General features: G+C 46.7%; 1 protein-coding gene across 2 annotated transcripts in view; it reads right to left on the reverse strand.

Annotated features, from left to right (window-relative positions):
* ATM (ATM serine/threonine kinase) overlaps positions 1 to 25,221 on the reverse strand; it is a 3,046,976-nt gene that overhangs the window by 2,163,961 nt on the left and 857,794 nt on the right. For both annotated transcript variants that reach the window (XM_069640412.1, XM_069640413.1), the window contains one exon: positions 14,571 to 14,796. In XM_069640412.1, the coding sequence (XP_069496513.1) occupies positions 14,571 to 14,796 (226 nt within the window). The remainder of the gene's footprint in view (positions 1 to 14,570; positions 14,797 to 25,221) is intronic.

Consider the following 25,221-nt stretch of genomic DNA (forward strand, 5'->3'; position numbering starts at 1 on the left):
TCAGTGGAAATACTACTTGAAAAATGGCGGTCACTGATGCACCACTGTACCAACGTTCACCGCTGGACAGAAAATCTACATTTCCACTAATGTGAACATGGCCCTTTGTCCCCAGAGGAGGCACGGAAGAAGAAGTGGTTGATTCCATCTTCACCGACACACAAAGCCATTGAGCATATTGTTTTCGACAAAACTCTATCAAGAGATTTGAGAGGACTGACAGAATTCTGTCACACAGGAGATTTGGAGGTGTTCCACAATATGTGCCTAAAGTACAGGCCAAAGCGCTTGCATTTTAGCTTTCGGGGCATGAAACATCGCACTCTACTAGCGGTCTTGGCCCATAACAGCAATGTCGGACGTGAACAATCTAGGACTAGGGGTAAAGTAAGGATGCCTCGCTACACTAAGGTGTTTTCAAAACGAAGTAAGCAATGGGTGATCAAACCAGTCTATGATGAAATGCAGTTCGACTTTGTGAAAGGCCTTATTGTTGCTGTGTTAGAGAAGCACAGATATGGCATTTTGGACGTTTCTGTGCAGAGCAGTGATCCATTGCCACTGAACATTGCAACTGTGCCATGCCCACCCGAAGCACAGCTGGTTGTGAAGTACAAATCCCGGTTTAAATAATTGCAATACGATTGTCTTTTTGTAAATAAATGTTATTGTACAGTGTACCTGTAACCCCAACCCCTACCTTCACCATCATGGGTGGCGAACAAGCTGGGTGTCATCTTTGAATTCTCTCTATTCACCTCATATATGTGTATGTATATATTTTTCTCATGTCTCATCTCATGTAAATGTAAATGCTGCGCACTGTTGCACACTGTTAACGGAGGGGAGGCATGCATATTGCAAATAATAAAACAAACAAACAATAAATCTCACTTTTAACTCAACTCCTGTGGTACTTTATACTTTCCCTAACCTTCCGCCAAAAACTAAATGTCTCCATTTGGGCTGCAAAGCTCGCAGACAACGGGGACAAAAGTGGGGGCCTTAGAACGCGCCAAGCGGGCCGTGGCATTTAGGAGAGAAGCCAATTCGCATTTGCACATTGAGGCGCACTACATAGAGGGATTCTAAACTTCAAGTTCTCACAGATGCCTTTACTACGTGATGTTGCAAATAAAGAATGCGAAGGACAGCAGCTTTGATTTTCAGCTCGCGCCCAGAAGAGGCCCACAAGTCACACTGGAAGTATAAGGGTCTATTGTTTTTTGACCTTGAGACAGGGACCATGCCGAAAGAACTACATTTGAAGGGGGTGCGCAATAACGTAAGAGACGATAAGGCAGAAAATTCAGAAACTAGACAGAGTTTCATTTTAGTTCAGTATACGAAAAATCGTTGTCAAGAGCCCGGTCCGTTTTACAGACTGCATTACGAAGAGACACAATGGAAATTTCAAATATAATGTGAGTAAATCTTTAGACGCTTTTATACCGGAATGAAGATTTAATGAATGGATGCATGAATAAATGAATGAATGAAGAGCTAGGAAAAGCAAGGAAAACGTGTTCGTAGTGGGCACATGGGCATGCAGGTCCACTGGTCTCACCGATCTCGGTCCTTGGCCCAGCCACTTTTCCCTGCACTGCCTACCTGCACTACAGGACTGTTATTTATCTTGTATTCGACTAACCATGTACAGCACTTTTACCCCCCCCCACTTCCCCATGCGCGATCAGAAAGACACCTGGCATAGTAGGATCGTTGTCTGTCTGCCCTTGTTCCCCACCTGCCTCGTCGCGCCTTGAAACACTTGTGTATAGGCGCGTTACAAATGCCATATCATATATCATATCATTCCACACGCATGAAGACTAACTGTCGTTTATCATTGTGTGTTGTCCTCGATTTATTTCGTTACTTTTCGCATTGATTTTAGAGCCGAACATACTCCATTGAACTATCCTTGCAAGCAAATAGTTTCTGATCGGCTGTAATAAATAAAATGATTAATATTAATGAAGATCGGCTGGCGAGACTAATTATAATTTTTTTTGTTTTCATAACAGGTATTTGCTCCCCTTCTGCTACTGTCATAGGTTTGAGACACCGGCAGATGGTTTCTTCGTGAGACACCTGCAGCTTTGTGCGAACAACTGGAACACACTGACAATTTTATGGGACGATCGCCCAGGGGCCCACATGCCCTTACGCTGTACTAGTGGCTAGAAGCAACATATCAACCTTTACAATGGACTAGTGCTTAGTTGATGGAACAGCCTTGCGGTTCACCGTGCTTCCAAAGTGCTTCTTTTAACGAAAAGCAACACCCTGTGTACCATTGCAGATACAGATAAAAGAAAATAAATGGCTTTCGGAGTTCATATGGCAATTGCTGAATATTCTCTAAACATTTAATGTATAATAAATGTACTTTACCAAATGTACCGTGTTGCTGTTTGATTTTAAAGTACAGTTTCATATTCCGAATTGTGGCGCGCTGTGTTGTGAGATGGTCTGTGTTGGTTCCGGATTCTGTGTGAAGTCGCGTAGAAGACGACTGGGCGCGTTTGCCTACGCAGCACAGTAACGTCAAGGAGAGAGGCGGGGAATATGAATGTTTGGATAATGTCAGGCTCAGGGGCGGGGGAATTGATTTAGTGCCACAAAAGCAGGTCAGCCAGGGCGATGCGGCAAGTGATACGATTATCACAAAATGGCGGCTCCCTGGTGCCTGTTTTCGCGTGCGTTTAATGGACGAAAACTCGGGTAAGGTCCATAGGAGAGTTTTCTAAAATCGAGCCACTTAGGCTTAAAAAAACATGGCCGACCCGTAGGGACAATAAACATTTTTACTGGACCATGCCTTTAAACATTGCTGAAACACTTTCCAGCAAACACCTCTGCTTCATAGAGCTCGGGGAGAACTCCCTTCCCCAACCTTTATACTTCACTTTCACAATGTTCACCTTTCAGAAACCTTTGCAACCGCATAGTATTATCACCCCCATGCGTGACCACGCCGACAGCAGAGTCCTTATTATTATCACTTTGCCAGAGACCTTTGCAAACACACAGTATTCCCACCCCTATGCGTGACCACTCTGACAATAGGGTTGGTTTCTTAATATCTGTGCCTCTTGCACTTGCTATCGTAGAACGGGCACTCGGCCACTCTGTTCCTCATTTCACAATGGCATATAGTTCATTAGGACGGACCCACGGACACTCTGTTCCTCGTGTCACAAAAATATCCATTCACTTTCACATTAGCCTTTCGGGATCTCTGCATGCTCTCTTTTCCTGGTGCCCTTCCCTCCAACGGCTTTCAACACATGTCGCTTACATTTTTCACTGTTCTGATATCTTTCAAGAAGCGTTTAACAAAGTGTGCCTTCTGAACGGCACCGCTCCGTTACTTTGTTTCTCAGGGGCTGCCTCACTGGCCAAATACATTCAAGCCTTCGGTTCAATGTCTATCCTTCAACGCATAGCCTTGCAGGCAACACTGTAGCCTTCCACAATTGCGCGTATCACAAACCAGGCTCTCCCTTTCGTTGAACTCATCAGCTGTGAATGCTTCACACTTCCTTCTGCTTTCAGCTCGTCGAGGTCAGGGTCTTGCCCACCTGCCCCTCAGACACTCGCGGGCGGCCTCATGGTCCAGGGGAGGAAACAAGCAGTTTGCTGGCACATGCAGCAAACTCTCCTGGCTTCTTGGAGACAAGGCTCCCTCGCCACGCTTTCACCTGCCACAACTCGCAGCCTGTCAGCATCTCAGCATCCCGCTCTCCCAGGCCTGGTTCTCAGCAGCTCTCTATCAGCTGCTCTTCCGTCTCGCCATTCAGCTTGCCTTCCTTCTTTGCCCGGTCTCGCTCTCCATATCTTTCTGTGCTCCACCTTTTAAAGTCTGGAAAATGGTTCATGAGTTTCCGGTGTGTGTGATTTTGACTGAGTGCCTGCCCCTGCCTGACCTTATTAGTGGGACAAGGCCAGTACATGTTACTAGCGGTAATCTTCATAGTATAAGTTTTCCTCTTCTTCATCTCAGTAGTTGGGTTGATTAGGAAAGGAGGGAAATTATGGGAGTTGTAGTATCCCATAAAGATAGAGGGAATATGGGGTGAATAACGGTCAGGAAATGGGGGATAGGGATACCATGTCTCACCTTCCGGTGTCTCCTCCACCACTCCCCAAGGACCCCCTACCCAGGTGATCTTCCCTCGCTTGCTTACCCCCAGGGTCGGGAATCCAATAGCGATGGCCCTTCCCTGGCCATCTGAATAAGGGATCCCTAGGGACTGAGTCGTGAAACATCTTCAGGTTTTTCACATACTCTTCCCTTATGCGATATGCATGGAACTGCTTCACAGGGGAACCTCGAAAGGAAATCCACAATACTCGGGTCTTTTTCCTTTCCATGTTCCACTGTGAAGCAGTAAGGTTGCAAGTCCAGAAACCATTGAATAACCTGTGGATTTGATTCCTTATGCTGACTTATCCATACAAGGGGAGAGTGGTCAGTGATTAATTTTAATTTTCTTGCTAATAGATAGAACTTATGATGATGATGATGATGATGATATGTTATTTATAACACGCTTAATACCCAGTGGTTTCTAAGTGCAGACCCGGGGATCGAACCTGCGTTGCTCTGTGTCGTCTTGCTTCCAGGGCGAGCATGTTGCTCCTGAGCTATCCTCTCGAGATGAGGTGTAGAATGGCCCATTTTACAGCGAGGGTAATTTTTCTCCCTGGGAAAGAGCTTTCGACTGGCAAATAGTATAGGGTGTACTAGGCCGTCATGACTCTGTGCACCTAATTCAGTCAGTGAAGCATCAGTTTGAAGAATGAAATCTTCAGAAAAGTCTGCCACTTTTAAAATGGGATTTTGGCATTGGGTTTGCTTTAAGTTGTTGTAACAAACCTCATCCTCATCTTTCCACTGGAGTCTTTGTGGCTCTGCATTTCTGAGCTTATTGGCCAGTCTGGAGGTTTTATCATAAAATGATGGATGAACCTACGATAGTACCCTATCAATCCCAAGAAGGCTCTTAGATTTATTTTGGTTTTAGGGGTTGGTGCTTCAAGGACTGCTTTTACTTTCTCCATTTGGGGTTGTACACTACCATTCCCTATGAAGCAGCTTAGGTATTTTATGGCTCACTGTGCCAATTTACACTTACTTTTTTGGGTTGGCTGTGAGCCCCACTTTACGCAGAGCCCTTATGATGGTATATAGGCGATGAAGATGTTCTTCCCATGTCTTGCTATATACTACAGTGTCATCAATGTATGCCCAGCTGAAACTAGAATAAGGTTGCAGAGTTTTATACATCAATCTTTGGAATGTCGCAGGAGCACCGCTGAGTCCAAAGGGCAAGAGTTTAAATTGAAACAGTCCAATTGGAGTTGAAAATGCATTTTATTTCTCCGTCAGGCCCATGTAACTGCATCTGCCAGTACCCTTTCGTAATGTCTAAGGTCGACAAATAGACTGCATCTCCCAATTTGTCTAATAAGTCATCAATACGGGACATGGGATACGCATTTACAGAAGAAATGGAATTTACCCTTCTGAAGTCTATGGAGAATCTCCAGCTCTGGTCAGGTTTGGCCACCAGTACTATGAAAGAGGACCAGGTACTGGAAGAGGGTTCAATGATGTTAGCTTTTAACATAAGTTCCACCTCTTCAATGACAATCTTATTGCGGGCCTCTGATAGTCGGTATGGTTTAAAATGCACCACTTTACCTACAGGAGTACGTTTGTAATGCTAGGTCCCCTGCACTCTTCCTGGTTTTTCACTAAAGACATCAGGAAACTGTACAATAAGATTGGTTAGATCTTCCTTCTTATTGTTTGTAAGTTCCTGGGGAATTGGAATTAGGTTATCCATCTCTTGTGGTACTAAACAGGATAAGATGGTAGAGTGAGAGGCTGAAAGGTTTCTTTCCACTCTTTTAAAAGATTGACCTGGTAAATATGAGTTTTCTGGCATCTATCAGGTTGTGATACTCTGCAAGTACATTTCCCTGTCTGTTCAGTTTATTCATCGGGTCCGTGCCACTTCTAAACCAACTTATTTTCTGAAGTAGGCAGGCGGACTAGTACTTTCTGTCCCACGGAGAAACATCTTAGTCTGACCTTTTTATCATAAGAAAGCTTTTGCTGGTATTGGGCTTTCTTCATATGGGTACGGACTAAATCTCTGACTAACGCCATTTGTCCCTGCAATCTGGCGACGGTTTGAGAGTGGTATTGGGGCCTCTTCCCGTTCCTCCCATGTTTCCCAGAGCATGACTAGGACATCCCTAGGCTGTCCGGCATACAGTAGCTCAAAAGGGGAAAACATCTGTGGAAGCTTGTGAGGTTTTTCTTACAGCGAACAAGGCCCAAGGAATCATACGGTCCCAATCGTTTCCATCTTTATCAACTCATTTTCTCAGAATTGTTTTGAGGGTCTGATTAAATCGTCCCAAGCCCAACCATTTCAGGGTGATAAACTGAAGTTTTCAAGGTGGCAATATGTAACAACTCTTTCACTTCTCCGATAAGATTACTTGTAAAGTTTGTATCTTGGTCTGTTAGAATTTCCTTTGGGAATTCCGACCTGTGGAAAAAATGGAAGGAGATGTTTCAATATTTGCTGTGTGGTGTTATTTCTCATAGAAAAAGCCTCAGGGTATCTTGTGGCATAATCAACAATTACCAGGATATATTTATTACCTAAGGTTTCAAGTGGACCAATTGTATCCATTCCAATCCTGGAAAAAGGGATTTCAATTATTGGCAACAGATTCAACGGGGCTGGAGGAGGAATATATGTACTGGTCTTCTGACAGAATTCACATGTCTGAACACAATTTTTGATTTCTTCATGTATTCCCGGCCAATAAAATGTTCCACTAACCTGGGTTTGAGATTTTACTTGTCCTAAATGCCCCCCTGTTAGATGTGAATGAGCAATTTCAAGCACAATCTTTTAGTGACTTTGAGGTACTACCAATTGAGTATTAGACAAACCTTCCCTTGAGATTTCTCCTCTAAAACAATCCCTGTTTCAGGAAAAAAAGGACCTCCTTTTTCTCTACCCTCTGCTTCCGGTATCACCTTCAGAAGTGCTTCAGCTAGTAAGGGATTGTTCCTTTGTGCAAAGGCTAAATCAGGGAGAACGTCTGGTTCTTCTTCACTAATACCAGATGGTAAAATTGGTTGAGGTCTTTTATTAGCCTCTCCAAAATCCAATTCACCTCTATTTGTAGTCTCTTGTTCTATTTCTTCCTTTAACAGGGGGAACAGAGCTCTTCCAAGTATCCCTTGATCTATCTTATCCCCGGGTTGGATTTCAATTGCTGTCTCCCCATGGTTCTGTAAGAGAGCCTTTACATCTCCCCTGAAATTGGGATCAATGGCCAGGACGTCCAGTCCAAACTTGAAGGTCAGTCCTGACTTGGGAGCTAGTCTGACGTAACATCCAGAGGGAGCGATTAGGACCAAATCAGTAGGTATCTTTCCCCTTTCACCAGGAGGGATGGACACTTCCCTACTACTGTATATATCGAACCCAATGAAGCCCTTTGTAGCTACGGTTGGGTCTGAGACTGTTACTCAATTTCTGAAACTTCAGGGTTCCACAAGTGGTTTCAGTTGAGCTGCATCCCACTCCTGACACCATATGAGGCAGGCATGGTATCACAAGTAAGGACACAGACACAAGGATATAATTGTCAACACATTTATTAGGTTTGACTGGGGTTAGAGAATTCCTAGCTGGCCCCAATTCTATAAATGTGGGTAGTCGCAACGATCAAAGTAAATAAAATGGTCCACTTTCTGTGCGCTGGCAACATTGCAATATGAAATTATGCATCTTCATATCCAAGGAGGCAAAGTACTCCTCCCCCTGTTTTAGCAGTGGGATTACCTCCTGTAGAGTGGTCATCCTGAACTTTTGAGGATCAGGAAGTAGATCTATTACAGGGCACATGGTTAGATCCTTTTTTGGTACTGTGAGTTTGGCATCATGGAAGGAGACGGACAACAGATTCAATGTACACAAAAGGGTTTTTATTAAAGGAAATGTCAGGATGGAGTAGGGCCTAACTAGCCCTATGCTAAGGTGGGATTTCCTTACCTAAACAAACTAAGGAATGTCTGTGTCAATATGTTAAACTGAAAAGTCTGTGTTTCCAAAACCTATGCTTGATGTGTAGGAATGTCAACCATAAACTAAACAGTGTTCCAAAACTAAAGTTATGAGCTATTTCCAGCTTAGGCTTACTCTTCAGCTTTTTTCCCCAAATGTCAACAAGTTCATTACAATGTTCAATTTACCTTCTTGTCGACTTGAAGTAATAAAGTTCCATACTTTTATAAAGGTCAGGATACCCTTCCCTGAGTCCCATATAGTCCCAGGGCAACACGTCTCAGGTTTCGCTCCCCCAAGTTCAATATTAAAGGATGACACAAAAAGAAGTATTTTGAAGCTTTGTTCTTTAGACTGTATTTTAACAATTCTTTAAAGTACAGTGTTCTCTTCACCAAATTTGACATGCACCAATGATAGTTTTCCTTTTTACAGGGCAGTAAACTTCACTGTTGGCATATAGGGGTTCTCTGGTCTAGGAGCAGTTGTTGGATCGCACTATCCACCGATTGCAGGTCAAGCAACCAGGAACTTCCAGCTCTCCTTGAGTACTTCAATATTCAGCCAAACAAGTGGTTTTTCAACCTTGATTCCAACTTTGCACTCAGTCTTTTATTCAAAGTATTTTCCAATTTGTTTTTTAGTTCAATGTTTAATATTAGTAGTTGTGCTGTTTCATGCTGTTTCATGTAACTCAATATTCAAAATGAATAGTCTGTCTTTCCTTTCACTTGAATATTCAATAAGTGCAAGTTTTGCTCATTTCATTCAATTCGGTTTTCAATAAGGGCAACTTTGCTTGTTTTCAGGGACCGCTACTCTATTCACGGTCCCTTGGAGCACTCGGGTGCTTCTAGTGTCTCGGCACGTAGCGTGACCAGGCAGCTCCTCTAGGCGGCTTCTCCCCAAGCGGGAAAGCCGTTAGCCGGGTTCTTCTTTCAGCGCACGCCGGCTTTTGTGCGCAGCTTGCCTCTGCTCAACGGCAGTGCCTGCTGTCCCCTCTTCCCGTCCGATGGATCTCCTTCCTGCATAATCCCACCAGCAGGGCTACAGGCATCTCGGTTTCTTGTGTTCCCGAACGGCTCCTTCTGGTGTGTATTCCTCTTTCCCTGCGGCTCTCACCTCTGCAGTCCACCTCTTATACACCTGTGGTCCTTTAATGGGCTACAGGTGTATTCCATTAATTAATGCTGCCTGATTACAAGGACATGCCTGACCTTCAGTCATCTTCTTTGTCCCGGTACCAAAGTGGTGAGAATAAGTGGTGTCTATTACTCTCAGTTGCTTCTTCCTTGTCTCAGTACTAGAGTGGGGAAAGTGTATAATGTTCATAACTCTTTACTGTTTCTTCTTCATCTCAGTATTCTTAGGTAACCCAAGAGGGAAATAGAGGGGAAATACCTTATAATGACCCATAGAGGTCGGGGGAGAGATAAGCAGGTTATCACGAGGATGCAGGGATTCTGTGTTTTGTCCCAAGGTAATTCATTCCCAATCCTTCTCCTCCGCTTTCTAGTATGTCTAGATTGAGACTATCTCCTGTTCTTCTCAGGGACAAGGGAACATGGGGGACAATATCCTATAACAACCTCTGGAATAGGGGTTCCATCCTGAAAGGAGAAATGTGGAATACCACGTCTCACCCAAGTGCATCCCACTTCCAATCCCTAAGGACCCTCCACCTAGGTGATCCTCCTTCGATCGTCCACCCCCAGGGTTAGGAAAAGTGATGGCCCTTCCCTGGACACCTGCGTAGAAGATCCAAGGGGAGTAGATGTGAGGACGCCCTCTATTTTCTCAAAGTACAAGTAAGTATATTGAATAAATACTCTAATTTACATGAAGATCTGGGACGACCTCGATCGCTCCCTTCTGCAGCAGGATCTGGACTTCTTCTATAAGGATGTGTAGATGATCTGGCGACAGCCATCTACTTTTCGGCAGATGGTATCAGTGTGACGAATCAACTTCCAGAACACCACTGGTCCAGGGTTGAATATCGGTTTCTAAACGATCAATCAGCCCCACACCTCTAGTACACCAGAAGTGTTCCGAACAGATTGGAAACACAAGTCAATTATAAACCTCCTTGTCCACTTTTGGTAACGTGGATGAAACGGCAGCCTTACCTCTGCAAGGTTGTGGATTGTTGGTTAGTTGCAAAACAGCGAAAATACAATTACTACCCAATGATAAAAGGGACTGTCCAGTCAAGGTTGTATAATATCTACTTTTCTATTATTACAACAGACCGTTCTAGCACACTACAAAATACAACCCACCTGTAAAGGAACACAGAGCACAGACAGTTTCACGAAGGAAAGGGGTGCACTCTGGATACTGACAGGTGGGTAGTGAGTAAAGTAATGATTCGCAATAGTGCAAGGGTACTTGGTTTCAGCACAAAGGGAGCAATGGGTCGTAAAATGTCACTAGGAGCTTTCGGAGAAGGACCAGGCAGACATAACGACAATGTACCTTGTGCTTGAAGAGGTTCTTGGTGCTCGACTGTGTACAGGAGGTTTCAGGGCACTTTACTGCTTCTGTGACAGAGTTCAAGATGGGAGACAGCTGCAGGTATAAGGCAGCAGGCAGTCCAGCTAGCGAGGACGAGGATCGGCTGCAGGCTGGACTACACGGCGGCTCTGGGTCAGGAATCGTTGTCTCAGTGCTAGATGGCGGTTCTAAAGTACTGGTCGAGGCATCCCGGACAGCGTGAGCGACTACGGCATGAAAACAGTCAGGCGTGCAGTCGGTTGCAGCTCCAGGGGCTTGACTGCCTCGAAATGCACTCCTCTTAGCTTCTTCGCTGGGCTTGTGTCGTCCTTTAAGGCGGATGGCCCAAAGCTGAGGAGAGTGTTGTAGGCAACAGCCTTGTCCTTTCGGTTCAGAGACTCTCTGGCACGTCCAACCTAGTAAGCTTGCTTGTAAAGCCTCGCAGGGCACGATGTGTGCTGGCTGCGTACCGGTTCTGGAGCTGCTAGAGGGTACTCTCTATTCAGTATCTCCCTCTGTTCCCTTGGAGATGGTTATGGGAGGGATCTTGCTTCCCTCTTGGAAATCCTGGCCTTCATTCACTGGCAGAAGCTGTAAGGTAGACTGTACGTTCAGCCAGGGTACAAAATGAGTCGTCCTTGATACTCTCTGAGAAGTCTTCAGATGATCTGCCAAAAGAGAGGCTTTACCTTCTTTTAAGCCAAACGGGCCCCAGTGATTAATGTAGGTCCAGCCTACCTTAATGAACCAATCCGAGGTCTCCACCAACAATCGTCTGTTATGCGCATGGTCATAACCAGAGTGCTTTGCAACAAGAAAGGTAAAGGGGTGAAATCATATACTACTAAGTCCCACCATCATCCTGTCTTTTGTGGATCAAAGGGTCTCTGGTTAATTGAGCTCTCTGTGGTTGCTGATCAAAGCGCAGGTCCCCCTTGAAGTTGTAGCGGGAACAGACTGTCTCCATCAAATCACATACTTCTATCCTCTGAAAGAGGGTGCCCCTACGGGGGTTGCCTACTGTAAACAATTGTCCCAGACATGATATTTCACTGCCCTTGATACTAAGGGGTGGGAGCTGACTTCAGGCATATCAAAAAGGTGCTGGGTTTACTGTTAAGATGCCGATCGCCCCCCTATCGGGGAAACATGGGAGGGGGACCTGCACCACCGAGTCATTTGCTGGCTGGGGCAGGGGAGCCTCTGGCTGCTGAGATTCTCCCACGACCCTTGCAATGCCAAAATACCCGCTGTTGTGGGGTTTGAAAACTGCTGGCAGTGCCTTGGCCGGAATACCATGGAGGCCTTCCCATTCCGTTGGCACCTTACGAGCGGGAAAAGGATTACCTGCGTGAAAGACCGGCGGGTGTTAAAGACTCCCCGTTAAACAAAAGGTTTGGCCGATATCTGATTTAGAGACTTGAGTTTTTCATGTTCCTTTTTTGCGGCATCGAGGGCCTCGTCCACCACTTTGTGAAGAGGACAGTCTTCCACAGGCTTATTGATAAGTGAAGCCTGTGTCTCAGGCCTAGGCTTGAACCCAGAGTTCTTGAGCCACGCATTGTGCTTTAACAGGGGGCCCTCAGTCAGTACCCTTCCTGCGATCTCTGCCGAGTCAAGAGTGTTCTTTAAAATGTTTTGCGTCACCTGACGCCCTTCGTTCACTACCGCCAGAAGATGTGAGCCAGTAGGCTCTGTAACATTTTGCAGCCATCATGTACTAATCCCCACTGCACGTTGTTATAGCTGGCCAGGAGAGTTGTGTTATTGGCTATACGGGTGCTGAAAGCAGCTGAGGAAGTAATACATTTTCCGATTGCATAAAGCTTCTTGCAGTCCTTGTTGGGAGGTGGCCCGGACAATGGAACCCGCACATTTCCTGGTGGTGGTCACAACCAAGGAATCTGGAGCAGCATTACCTCTGATGTATAAATGGTCAGAAGGCACTGGGCAGAACATTTTCCCGACTCTCAGGTTAACAGCCTGAGTGAGTGGGGGCGCCAGTAAGGAGGGAGCCGGGCGTTTCTTAACAGAGTTCAGAGGTGGGATGGCTTGGCTGACTGGGACCTTCTATTTGAGGATACCCTCAACAAAGTCCAAGTCGGGCACTGTGTCCTGTATGACGATCTTAAAGTGGTCCGCAGACTTCCTGAGAGGGTGTTGAACAACATTTGGCTATCAATTGGTGAAGCCTCCCGGGGTAGAGAGATGGGAGGTGTGTCCAGGAAAATATTGTTGGATTCAGCCTCATGGGCAGGGGTATTGGGCCAAGTATCCTATTCACCAGCATGGGTCCACACATCGGGGTCCTGAGAAACCGGGTTTTATGAGACTTTATCCATATCCGCGACATAATAGATGTCATCATCAGGGTCATATTGATCATCCTGGAAGAAATCAGGGGGATCAAGGTGAGCTGTGGGAGATTGATGCCTGGGACACTTCAAAGGCCTAAGGCAGTCATCTAGAGGCCATGGCCTTTTAAGAACCTCATCAAGTTTGTCCGAAAATTGTATAAATTCAGACATTTTCTCCATGCAGGCATGAAAAAGTTCCCTTGTCCTTGTAGAGGAAGAGGATTCATCAAAGGAAGGGAAAGGAGGATGAGACGCAACAGGGCCTGGTTGCAGGGCCTGTGGAGAGAAATGGAGAGGCTGGAGAGTACCCCTCCGGTAACAGGAAGGCCTTCTTGGGGCCAGACATATGAGAAGGGGCGCCTTGGAAAGCTTTTCATGAAATTTGGGAAATGGTTTAGCAAGGCAGGTGTGTTTCGACACGTCTTTCAATTCCACCGCAGAGGGCGCCAAGGTTTTAGGGAGGCGCCCGGTAAGGCTGAAACCTTAGGACCATGTGCCTGCCGTAATGGCGGAGACGCAGAAGGATCTAACTGCAAGGTTCAGTAGGCCCTGCCGAAAGGGGTTGTGTGCCTAGCCTTAGGGAAAGGTATATGCCTTCCCCATTGCACTGCCGACGGCATGCTTATTGGGGGCCGTGGAACGAGACACAGGAATCGGTAGACTCCACAGTCACGTCTATGGACTTCGAATCAGAGACGCAGCTGCTTAGGGACTCCTCGTCTGAAGCGCCGGTGGGGGAGTGACTCTCGGCCTGCATGGCGTAGGCAGCCCACCGCTTGGTACGCCTGTCCTTAAAGAGTCTTAGGCTGAAAGAGCTTACAGGCCTTGCAACGCTGTTCTTCATGGTCATGAAGGAGGCACCGGTTACACTCATTGTGAGTGTCCTTTCACAGGAATTTGCCATTACATGACAGGCAAAATTTAAAGGGAATATGCTCCATAATGGAGGGAAAAAGCAGCCCGATGGAAAGAGGAGGAATAAGGAAAAGCCATTCTCAAAGAGAATAGTCAAATAGTCAGTAGAAACCGGTCGCCACTCTCCCTACTGTAAAACCGGGCTGGAAGGCCAAGGCCAAGAAACAGCCATCGAGTCACCGGAGGTGTAGACTCAGCTAAACAGCCCTCGAAAGGATCGCTGAACAGTCGTCTAGGATGTCTGATGAAGGGTGCGACACAGATTCAGTAACTAGCAATATAAACTCAAAGACGAGCTCCGCATTAAGCAACCAACAAGAAAGGTGGAATAAAAACAATCTGGGGGGACTTCAACATGTGAAGGATTATGGGTACACTACACGTCACGTTAGGGATAGTGTTACAGTCACGCCCATGTCGACGTCCTTTTTTTGGAGATCAAAAAGTATGCAATACTCTGGGTCGGACTATATGCACAACATGTGATTCTAAGCAGATTCACAAGCATCAGAAATCTAGTTCCTCACTCCACAGTAGCAGTAGTTTCAAAATGCCTGGAGCAAGAAACATTAAGATTACATAACATTTTCAACAACAGATCAAGAATACCATCATACTGACATGCACAAGTATACAGTAGCAAAGAGTAAAGTTAAACATTATAATTGACAAGTGCATATACAGTACATATTACCTCAGAAGAGTAGCTATGAAGCAATTGTTCACAAAGTGCCTGGAGACATTGTTCAAGTTTCTCCCTGAGAGGATGGTGCACTATGAGGACTGGAGTAGATGTATTTGTGTTCATCTTGGTCATTTCTGGACTTGAACACAGGATCATCTCATTAAATGCCGTTTGGAGATAGAGCTCTTCAAGCTCGGAAAACGTACCACCTTCTTTACCATTTTTGTGATGAACACTAGACAAAAGATACAGGACCAACAAATGGTTCAGAGTGATAGCACATATGTAACACATTCACATGCATCAATGTCATTTTAAACCATACCTAACCCACCTTGATGATATTTACCCGCCCCCCATACAGTTAACTTTGTAAGTACCTAGAAGCCCAGTAATGAAGAACCATTAATTCTGGAGGGTGAACACGCAAATTGACATTTCAACTTCTGCCCCATCCAAGATGCTATATTCATCTGATGGATCCCTATAATGCCATCTACCTATGAACATTAGACTAAGGTATAGTAACAACGGTCGAGTGCAAAACATATATACAGGTCAAGAGGAAGAGATGCCATTGTAAAACATGGAGTCTGGAAGAGTGACTGGACTTTGCTAATCACTCACAACATCAACAGCCCTTATTTCATTACCCCTTTCTTCACTTGACTTTACCTGAGCATCTCCTATGAGCTCTCTTTCAAGTACTACCTGTAAGATGGGGGAGATGATTAATGGGAGAAATAGATTCTTAATCATAGATTGCTGATCAATTACTTTGATGGAGGGTTTCAAATCCTCTAAAGTAAAAGGCAACAACTATTGCACAAAGTAGTGGCTAAAAGTAGGAGGCCAAAAGAATCAACAAAGAAATTAGTTGCATAACAGCACTCATTTATGCAGTATTACGGAACTTATCCTAACTAACAATATTGAAAAGAAACTACAAAAACACCTCACCACATTGTCATCATAACCAGATAAAATGCCTGATGTTAAGACAAAATTAGAGTTTTGGGAAATCTGGAGGATTTGCACACCCTTTATAATGTATTTAGACATCTGGCCTATTCTTGAGGTACAGCTACAAAAGCCCCCTCCTACTGAAACACCTTGTGACTCTCTAAAGAGTACATAGTACCATGGCAGCCCATCAGACTCTTGGGGCAGGGATGCTTTCTATGCACCCCGTTTTACGCCCGGGGGTCATTATATCAACCTATGTTGGTTTTAGGGTATAGGCAGGTGGAGCCTGAAATTAAGTTTTGACTTCAGTGGGGGTGAAAGCTGTTTATCACATGGGTAGGTAAATATACCTTCTTGTTGGCCATTAGGGATATCAATGCATTTTTTTAAGTCCTGATTTTGGCCGTTTTGTTTAGGGGATTCTTTTTTTTAAAAAAATGTATTTTTGCATTGAATTGAAAAACAATTTTTTAGCAAAACAGATTCATAGTTCTGTATTACATCCAAATGATCAGTGTAAAATTCCATTTGTGATTAATCGCTTCAAAAAACACAGAGATAAAGACAGGGAAAGAACAGAAGGAGGGAGATGGAAGAAAAAAAGAAAGCAAACACCCACATTTCTTCTCATTTTAAGCAAGGGTTCAAAAAATGTTGTCTTGGCAATCACATGACACAGCTTGTTCCCTGCTATAAACAGTGTCCACCAAGTATCGTTCTCTTCGCTCTGGTAGTCTGATAATAAATGTCTAAAATGTTTGGTGCGACTCTCCACAAGAGCTGGACAAGAGCTGGACAAGAGGTGACCAAGTGCTTCATTGATTCCACGGTCTGGGCATCTTTACAAAACGGAAATGTATTGGTGTCGGAAAATCCACGGATTGGTTTGATCTCATTCGTTGGGTAAAGATGGAGGCGAATACGAAGAAATTGCTCTCAAAATTTTCGATCCAGGGATTGGTTTAGATATTCGCACACTACATCTAGCTTCCGATATTCTGTTGGAGTATGGGCAGTCAGTTTGTATTTCTCTGCTGAGTCTAAAGTGTTGATCCAGTCCAGCTCTCGCAATTTGAATTTAATCAACATGGGATTGGTGAGGAGGACCTTAATTGAACATCCAATCTCTTCCAGCAGGGTGCACGTTTTCCTTCTCCAGTTCAGCAACATAGGAGTATCAAAAGCTACAATCTCCTTGTGTAGCATTTCTAAGATTTCGGGACACTAGGGTAGGAAGCATTTCCTCAAAAGGGTGAGGCTCGATCCGGGGCGTGGCTGAGCGGCACGCCATGCTGCTGTGTTTGCTGTGAGCTCTGTAGCCAGGCGCCCAAATCAAGATCAATCTATGCATTAAATGAGGACTTCTCGCCCGATTTCCACCCCTGGGACATGCCTTAAGGTGCAGCGCTAGCGGGGAGCAGGCTGGGACGCTGGATGCCCCGTGGGAGTCGACATCTCTTGCCAAAAAGTACCGCATGGTTGGTGAGAAAATGGCAGCATATGATGGCGGCCCTAACCGTCACTGACTTCAGCACTCCAATGTGCCCCTGCGGCCAACGGGTAGTCCAGCCAGACCCAGGATGCCCCAGCCCTGCCGAGCCGCTCACGTGCAGTGGGGAGCAGGGAGGAATATTTCAACATCCCTCGCTGTGCCCCTGTGGTGTCGCGTAACATGGAGCGTGAACACCGGAGCTCCCCGCCGCCTGGAGGAGAAGAATAGGAGGCGGGGTGGAGCGCCGATCGGGGCACATAGTGGATTTCATCCTCTTCCATGGTGGCGCTGCCCTTGAGTTCGACACCCCTGCTGCCTAATTTGAGATCCCACAAGCCCCGCTGCTGAGGAGACCTGGCGCCGGGGCTTGAGCGGGGGTGCCAAGCAGCAGGACCCCGTGGAGCCGCTGCGCCCTCCGGCCAGCAACCAAGTGCCTTCGCGGCAGTGTGCAGGTTAGTGAACCCGGGGCCCCGGGGGGTGCGCCTTGCTCTCGCCTCACACCCGCGCCCTGCAGAGGCCCTGGGGGTGCTGAGGCGGTGTGTGCGTGTCCCTGCCCGGAATTCCCCCGGCGACATGGAGGTTTTCACCTGCGTGAGCTGAGATATCGGCACCTGCCATAGAGGAGGTGCAGGGGAGGAGGAAAAGGGGGTAAAAACAGAAGCCCGAGCAAAAGCAAAGAGAAAAGCGAAAAGAGGAAGAAAAAGAGGAGCAAAGGAGGAAGGGAGAAAGAGAGGAGCAGAGAAAGAGAGGAGGGAGATAAAGGAGAAAAGGAGGGCAAGACTGACAGGAAGATAAAGAACGCCCACTGTTGCCCACAGCCCAAGCTGAGGAACCAGCCCCAGTCCCGGCTGGAGGAAGCTCATCCTCCCTCCCTGAAGCTGACACGAACACTGGCGCTGAGATCACAGCTGCAACCAACTTGCGAATCCACTGGCAATGCCTAAAACAGTTGCAAAGCGGAAAACACAGGGGATCCAAGCTTTCTTGGCACCGCAGCCAGCACCTTTGTCCTGCTCACGCACTGTTATAGCAGACATACACCCACCCCCGGCCCCGGGACAAGATCTGAACATGGCATTTTCCAGAGAGGACTTTGAAGTAATGTTGAGGTCCTTTAAGCAAGAAATCACCCAAAAAATTCAAACGGAAATTAAAACCTCCAAGGACTCTCTGGCCCGGTCACTGGCAGACCTGACAGCGCATCTTGGTGGCTTAGAGGCTAGAGTCAACGAGCTGGAAAATGTAACATCCAAGCACACACATGACGCCGAGGTTCTAGCCGAGAGAGTGAAGACCATTGAGAAACAACTAGAGGACATCTGGGCGAAACAAGCGGACCTTGAAAATAGGTCAAGGAGAAACAATGTGCGACTTTGCGGTATTCCCCGGCAGGTCCTGGACCAGGACCTACCGGACTACGTGGAAGTGCTGTTTAGATCCATCCTGGGCATTTCCTCATCTGAAGATCTGTTGTTAGACAGAACCCATCGAGTTTACTCCTCGAACCAGCTTAAAAGAAACCTTCTGCCAGATGTCCTCACACGTGTGCACTTCTTTCGACAGAAGGAAAAGATCATGTCGTCTGCCAGGAACTCGGCCTCAGTACAATTCCGGGGAGCGACGGTCCAGCTCTTTCAGGATCTTTCTCCATACACTTTAGCTAGCAGAAGACGGCTACACAATGTGACGGCCTGGCTGAGATCTAAACAGATCCGATATCGTTGGGGCTACCGGGGAAACTACTTTTTGACATCCAGAACCAACACTATATAATCTCCTCAGAGGAGGAAGCCAGGGCCTTGATGGCATAGACATCTAAGACAAACCCCTCAGACTCTTGCACCCGGGACCTGACCGAGCTGACCTTCAGCCCCATGCCAAAAGAAAAGCGGAGAAAGCCCTGCGGGTGGCGCCATCTAGAAACAACCTCGCAGCAGGAAACGAGAGCCATGGGAGGAGCTGAAGAGCGAGACACATCTGAGATCTCCCCGGAGCCGGAGGAAGATAATCTTGCGAATGGCTGAGCCAGAAAATTACCTGAACTAATGTTGCTCATCTTGCGGATACATTTTTCTTTCCTTATATACACTCGCCATGGTGTACTCCCCCTGGACGTGAAGCCCTCGGATGAATGATTTAGGGGCTCTGGCCTGCAGTCTTGCTTCCACTTTCAGTTTGATTTCAGGCATCGCCCACTCAGCGGGGCACACCAGTTCCCTGTAACTCTTGAAAGTTAGATCCAGGGCGACTAAGGGCTGTTGAAGTTCATTTTACTTAGCGGATTTGGGCGCCGGAGCGGATTGCGCCCGAAATGTTTACTGGTTGGCAAAAATTAACTTGGGAATCAAGGATGGTTATATTCTCAAGGATGTTATTTATCCCAATCTGTTCTGTATATTTCTTTGTTTTACATATGTCTTTTGTTTCCTTGTTTTGCCTTCCCCCTCCTCATGGTCTTGATAAACTTGAATCTCGACCCCACACACCATGCAATACCCATACCCAACGCCACAGTGGTAGATTTTGCGGGAGGTCTCCCTCTGACCCCTTCTGTTGGATTACATCTATAAAGGGCTGTGATGGGGATGAATGAATGCTTCCAAACGGAGCACGGAGGACCGACCGAACCTGAGATGGCGGCGCCGAATGTTACCTGTGTTACTCTCAATGTGCAAGGCCTAAACTCCCGCCTAAAGCGTAAAGCATTGTTTCACAGACTAGCAACCCTACAGGCAACCCTTTTATTCCTTCAGGAAACTCATTTATGCCCTGCTGATGAACCTCGTCTTAATAATAAGCTTTACCCCACGAAATTCTTTGCTTCCAGCGGTCTTAAAAAATTAGGCGTCGCCATCTTGGTTCGCAAAGGTACTCCTTTTAAGACATTGGAGGTGATCCGAGATGAGGAGGGGCGGTTCCTGCTGGTGGTAGCCATACTAGATGGGCGCAAAATCACATTGGTCTCAATATATGCCCCCAATGCCAAACAAGACATTCTTCGCAAAATTATCTAAAGCTTTATTTGACCATGCAGAGGGAGAAATATTCTTGGGGGGGAAGATTTCAATGCCGTAATAAATCCTCTGGTAGATAAAACCTTACCCCCAATGGCTGTCGATAAGAGCAACTTCAGGGCCCTTACCACGCTGCTACGGGAGTACTCCCTCATTGAGATCTGGCGTTATTGCTACCAAAATGAGCGAGACTACACTTACTTCACGGCGGTGCATGGGGGATTCTCCAGGATAGATATGTTTCTTATTTCTGACTCACTAACCCCTTTGGTGAAAGTGGTAGAGATTCTCCCGGAGGCTCTCTCAGATCATGCACCGGTGAGACTAATGATCTCCCCATTCCGGACGACCCCACCTTGAAAGCCACCCTGGAGGCTGAATGACTTCTTACTAGAAGACCCATTGATCCGTACCCATATAAGGGAGACTTTGGAATTATACAACAATGAGAACGATACAGGCGGCATGAACCGGGGCACACTATTGGATGCAAGTAAAGCAGTCATCAGGGGGCACTTGATTGAGCAGGCAGCACAGAGAGGGAAAGCCAGGAAACCATTGCAGTGCAGCTAGAGAATGAAGCCCGTAGGCTTGAAGAGATACATAAAGCAAAGGGCTCGCGACGCTCCTTGAGAGACTTGCGGGTGGCTAAGAGGGCGCTGGAGGCACACCACATGGGAAAGGCGGCCTACTCTATGATGCTCACCAAGCAATACTTTTACACTAAGGGGAACAAAGCTAATAAACTACTAGCGGCTAAACTAAAGAAACAGAATAGACAAAACAGGATAGATGCCTTGCGAGATGAGGCGGGCAGGTGTATCCATACAGAAGAGGGTAAACTCCACATCATTGAGACATTTTTCACAGAACAAGCCTCCCCACACTTGGCGAACTCACAAGACTCCAAAGACTTTATGGTAAGAGCAAATCTCCCACAACTCCAACAGGCCCTGCGAGAGCCCTTGGAAGACCTGATAACCGCACAGGAAGTCGAACCTCCAAAGCCCTCCTCTTGGGTAGGGCCCAGACCGCTTCACAAATACATTTTATAAAACCTTTTCTTCTGAGCTTACGCCCCACCTTACAGAACTATTTAATCACTTATGGGAAACAGGTTCTGTCACACAATCAATGGCTGCGTCCTCTACGACCCTAATCCTAAAGCCTGGGAAAGAGCCAACTGAGTGTACTTCATACCGCCCTATAGATTTGCTCAATACTGACGCAAAATTATTTAGCCGAATTATAGCCCGGCGCCTAGGGGAGATCTTGCCATCCATCATAGATAGAGATGAGACTGGGTTCATCCTGGGTCGCTCGGCACATGATAATATACGCAAGGTAATAAACTTGATCTCCCTCGCCCCTGCTACCCCTGGCCCTTTATCGCTCCTGTCCTTAGACGCCCATAGAGCATTTGATAGCATGTCCTGAGACTACTTGAAACTAGTGTTGAATGGCTTTGGATTTAGCCCGAAATTCTCTAAACTAATCCTGTCAAACTTCCAGATCCCTTCAACCCAAATACGAATGAACTCGCAATGGATGGCCCAAATTCCCTTGGGTAAAGGAACCAGACAAGGTTGCCCCCTATCCGCATTAGTATTCGCGTTAGCTATGGAACCCCTAGCCCAGCACATCCGTCTCCACCCGACGATTAAGGGATTCGAGGTGGGAAAACAATGTCATAAAGTTGCGTTATATGCGGATGACGTCCTCTGCTTCCTGAGAGAGGCCCGGACCTCAATCCCTCCCCTTACGGACCTCCTTGCCCAATTCGCAATGATCCTGGGATTCTCAATAAATATGGCCAAATCAATGGGACTAAACCTGTCAAAAACCTCTGACACCCTGAATTCCCTACAGGATATTTATCCCCTTCATTGGAAGAGTGCTAGGCAGAAACCTGTGCAGTTCCTTCTGGGACCACTGCAAAAGATTTAAGACTACAGGTGTTTGTCTGTAAACCCACTTGGTATCAGTCTGTAACACAAAGATTCACTTGGTAGCTGTGGCTGAGCAGTCAGACTTCTCTCAAGAAGAGTTAGGCAGTACACAGAGTATTCACAATAGGTCAAAAGAACTCAGTAGGACAAGTAAACACTGACCAGAGCTTGGTGTAAAAGAGATATAATTATTTATTTAAAACCACATCTAGAAAAACACACAGGCACTAATAGTAAGCAATTCAAAAACAAGGTCACTAAAAGATATACACTCCCTTAAGAGAATATTAGACAATTTTTTATTAAAGCCCCCACTTATTTTCAGACAGCGGTGAGCGCTTAACGCAGATGACACTCTAATACTTCGGTTTAAAAGGGAGAGAAAAGCAGAGTATAACTTGAAACAGATCCCAACACTTTTACAAGAACACAACAAGAGAGGAAGGCAAAGTAAAACCGTGAAGTTAGAGTTCAGTAGGCCGGATCTACTTTAAGAGGATCAAAACAAATGTGTCCAAGGTCACACGGTTGCAGTGCACAAAAGTCTTGAAAAGGTTCAAAAAGAGATGCTCCAAAGAAAGGGACCAGTTAGAAGGTCAAGGCAGCCAGCCCAGTCCAGAAGGTTAAGGGATTATTATTACCTTGTAGCAATCTTTAGAAAGGGAAGCCTGGCGGACACGGTACCTTAAAGTGGTGAGAATACTCCAGCGGGGGCAGTTGTTCCTGACAGCGGATGCAAGTCGGTGCTTCGTCCGGGGGAAGAGAGGATCTCGTCGGGGAAGAAGACAGGAGTCCGTTGCACTGCCAGGGAAGAAACCAGCCGCGGAGTTCTCAGGTAAAAGGAGTGGTCCTTTTATTCGCGGTCCAGTGGTAAGTGGCTATCCGGTTGCCGGGGTGCTTGGCACAGGCAATTCGACCACAAGACGGACTGGGATGCGAAGAGAAGAAGGTAAACTGGTTGCGCCCACCAGTCAGGGGAAGAAGCCTCTCCACCCGGGAGATCTTCTCTTTCGTCGGGAAGTGGTGAGTCGATTCCGCAGGGCTCCACCGGTGGTGTCGTCGTGGTAGGTCAGCTCAGCTTCTCCCTCGTCGGATTCTCAGGTCCTGTGGCGACTTCTGAAGTTCCAGTCCCAAAAGCCCTGCCTTTATGCAGCACACCCCCATTCACTCAGCCTAGCCGTCAATCAAACATGCTAAGTGGTGAGCCAGCCGGCTCACCACTTGGGCCAATCACACAAGAGTGCGACTTGAGTTACCAAGGTAACTCAGTCCAGGGTGCCTAAACCCCCCACCCCCTGTGGTACCCAGACAGAGTGGCACCACTTTTGGAGGCTTCTGTGGAGAAGCCCGCCAAAAAGTGGAACAAAGGACTCGACTTGGGTTGGAGTCACAGAAGAGAACACAAACGCCATTTTAGAATCGAGTCCTGCCAAAAAATACCAACCGGCAAATTAATATTAAATAAATAAACCGGCGGTATGTTCGAGGCTATGAGAATTAAATAATTAAAGTTGGTAGCCTCGAACAATGGGAAAATCCCATAGGGATATATTCGCGGTCGAATATAAAAAGTAGTATCCACTGCCACCAGCCAAAACTCGATCAGGGGGGACGGAGACGTGCCCCCTCGACTAACAGACCCCAGGGCAATCGAATTGCCCCGACCAGTACGTCCACAATATGATGGTTTGTACTGGTTTCTTTTCATAATTTGGGACTAGTAAAGCCAATGGTGACTTTACGTGCCCTGGGAGACAGTAGTCAGTCTCAGGGTATGGAGTCTATGGTGGGGTGTCACTATGACACCCCTGTGTTACTGCACGGAGGGTGCTGTGTAACACACATAGTAAAAACACATGAGACCCTATGGAGTAAAGGACCCCATAGCCCATAAAACACATTAACAGTCAAAGGAACACCATAAATCATGTCCAAGAGTGGGAGAAAGAGTCTCACTCTTGGCAGGAGAAAAAAACAAACTTCAGAAATCCAGCAAAGCTGCTGGGGGACTCACTAGGTTAGGAAATTCAGCCTAAAGAGAGAATTCTCCGTAACAAAGAGCACAACTATCACATATCTTGGAATACACTTAACCCCGACCTTTGCGGGTCTGCTGAAGGCCAACGTCCCCACCTTACTGAAAGAAGCTAAAGAATCCTTACGGAGGTGGTTATTACAAGAAATATCTTGGTTGGGGCACATCAGCGCTATTAAAATGGTCCTACTCCCTAGGCTTTTATATACATTCCATGCACTTATTAATCACGGACCGAGATCTTTTAGACCTTCAGAAAGAAATAGGCTGCTTTGTCTGGCAGCACAAAACTCGGCGTATCCAACGCAGGCTCCTAAGTCGGGGGAGACTGACGGGTGGATTGGGACTTCCCTCGGTCTCTAGATACTATCTTGCTGCTCAGCTAGTGGTCATTCTGAGCTGGTCCCATCCAACAGAACCCCCTAAATGGCAGGACATCAAGCAGCATTCCACTGGGATACCCCTGGGCCATCTGCCCTTTATCCCACGGGAGGCGTGTACCTATAGAGGAGCCCTCCTTCCCTCCACAAAAACTGCACTTCGCTCTTGGGATAGATCCTGTGCGCAGAAAGGGTTTTCGCCGGGCCTGGGCCCACTGTCTCCCGTAACGCAGAACACGGTCTTTCCTCCTGTGCTTCAACCCAACTCATACTTCCTATGGTCAACGGAGAATCCCCTGAGACTGGGTGAACTCTGTATGGACAACTCCCCCATGACTTTTGCCCAATGCAAAAAGCAATTCAATCTCCCAGAAACCGAGAGGTTTAGATATATTCATCTCTGCCACTGGATAACTAACCCAAATGTTAAGAGTAGCCACCAGGCCCCCTACGGGGTTGGAGCTAACGGCAATGGAAGGCCAACATACCCACAGGGTAGCCACGTGTTACCGCCTCTTAGAAGAGGATTCGGTGGATGAGAAACTGCCCTACATGCTAGCATGGGAGAGGGATCTAGGGATAGACGTTGCCCAGGAGTCCTGGCAAAGGATCTGGGGTAGAGCTCATAAATCGTCTAGGTGTACGACAGTAAGAGAATGAGCGCTAAAAATATGTTTTCGCTGGTACTTTTCCCCGCAGAAACTACATGCGATTAATCCCGACTACCCCGACACTTGCTGGCATGGATGCGGAGGGAGAGGGGACCTAGGCCATCTGTGGTGGCACTGCCCGACCATCCAGTCTTTCTGGCTTGAAATTAGATC

This window comes from Ambystoma mexicanum, chromosome 7q (assembly GCF_040938575.1).
Source record: "Ambystoma mexicanum isolate Mex_15411 chromosome 7q, UKY_AmexF1_1, whole genome shotgun sequence".
NCBI lineage: Eukaryota > Metazoa > Chordata > Amphibia > Caudata > Ambystomatidae > Ambystoma > Ambystoma mexicanum.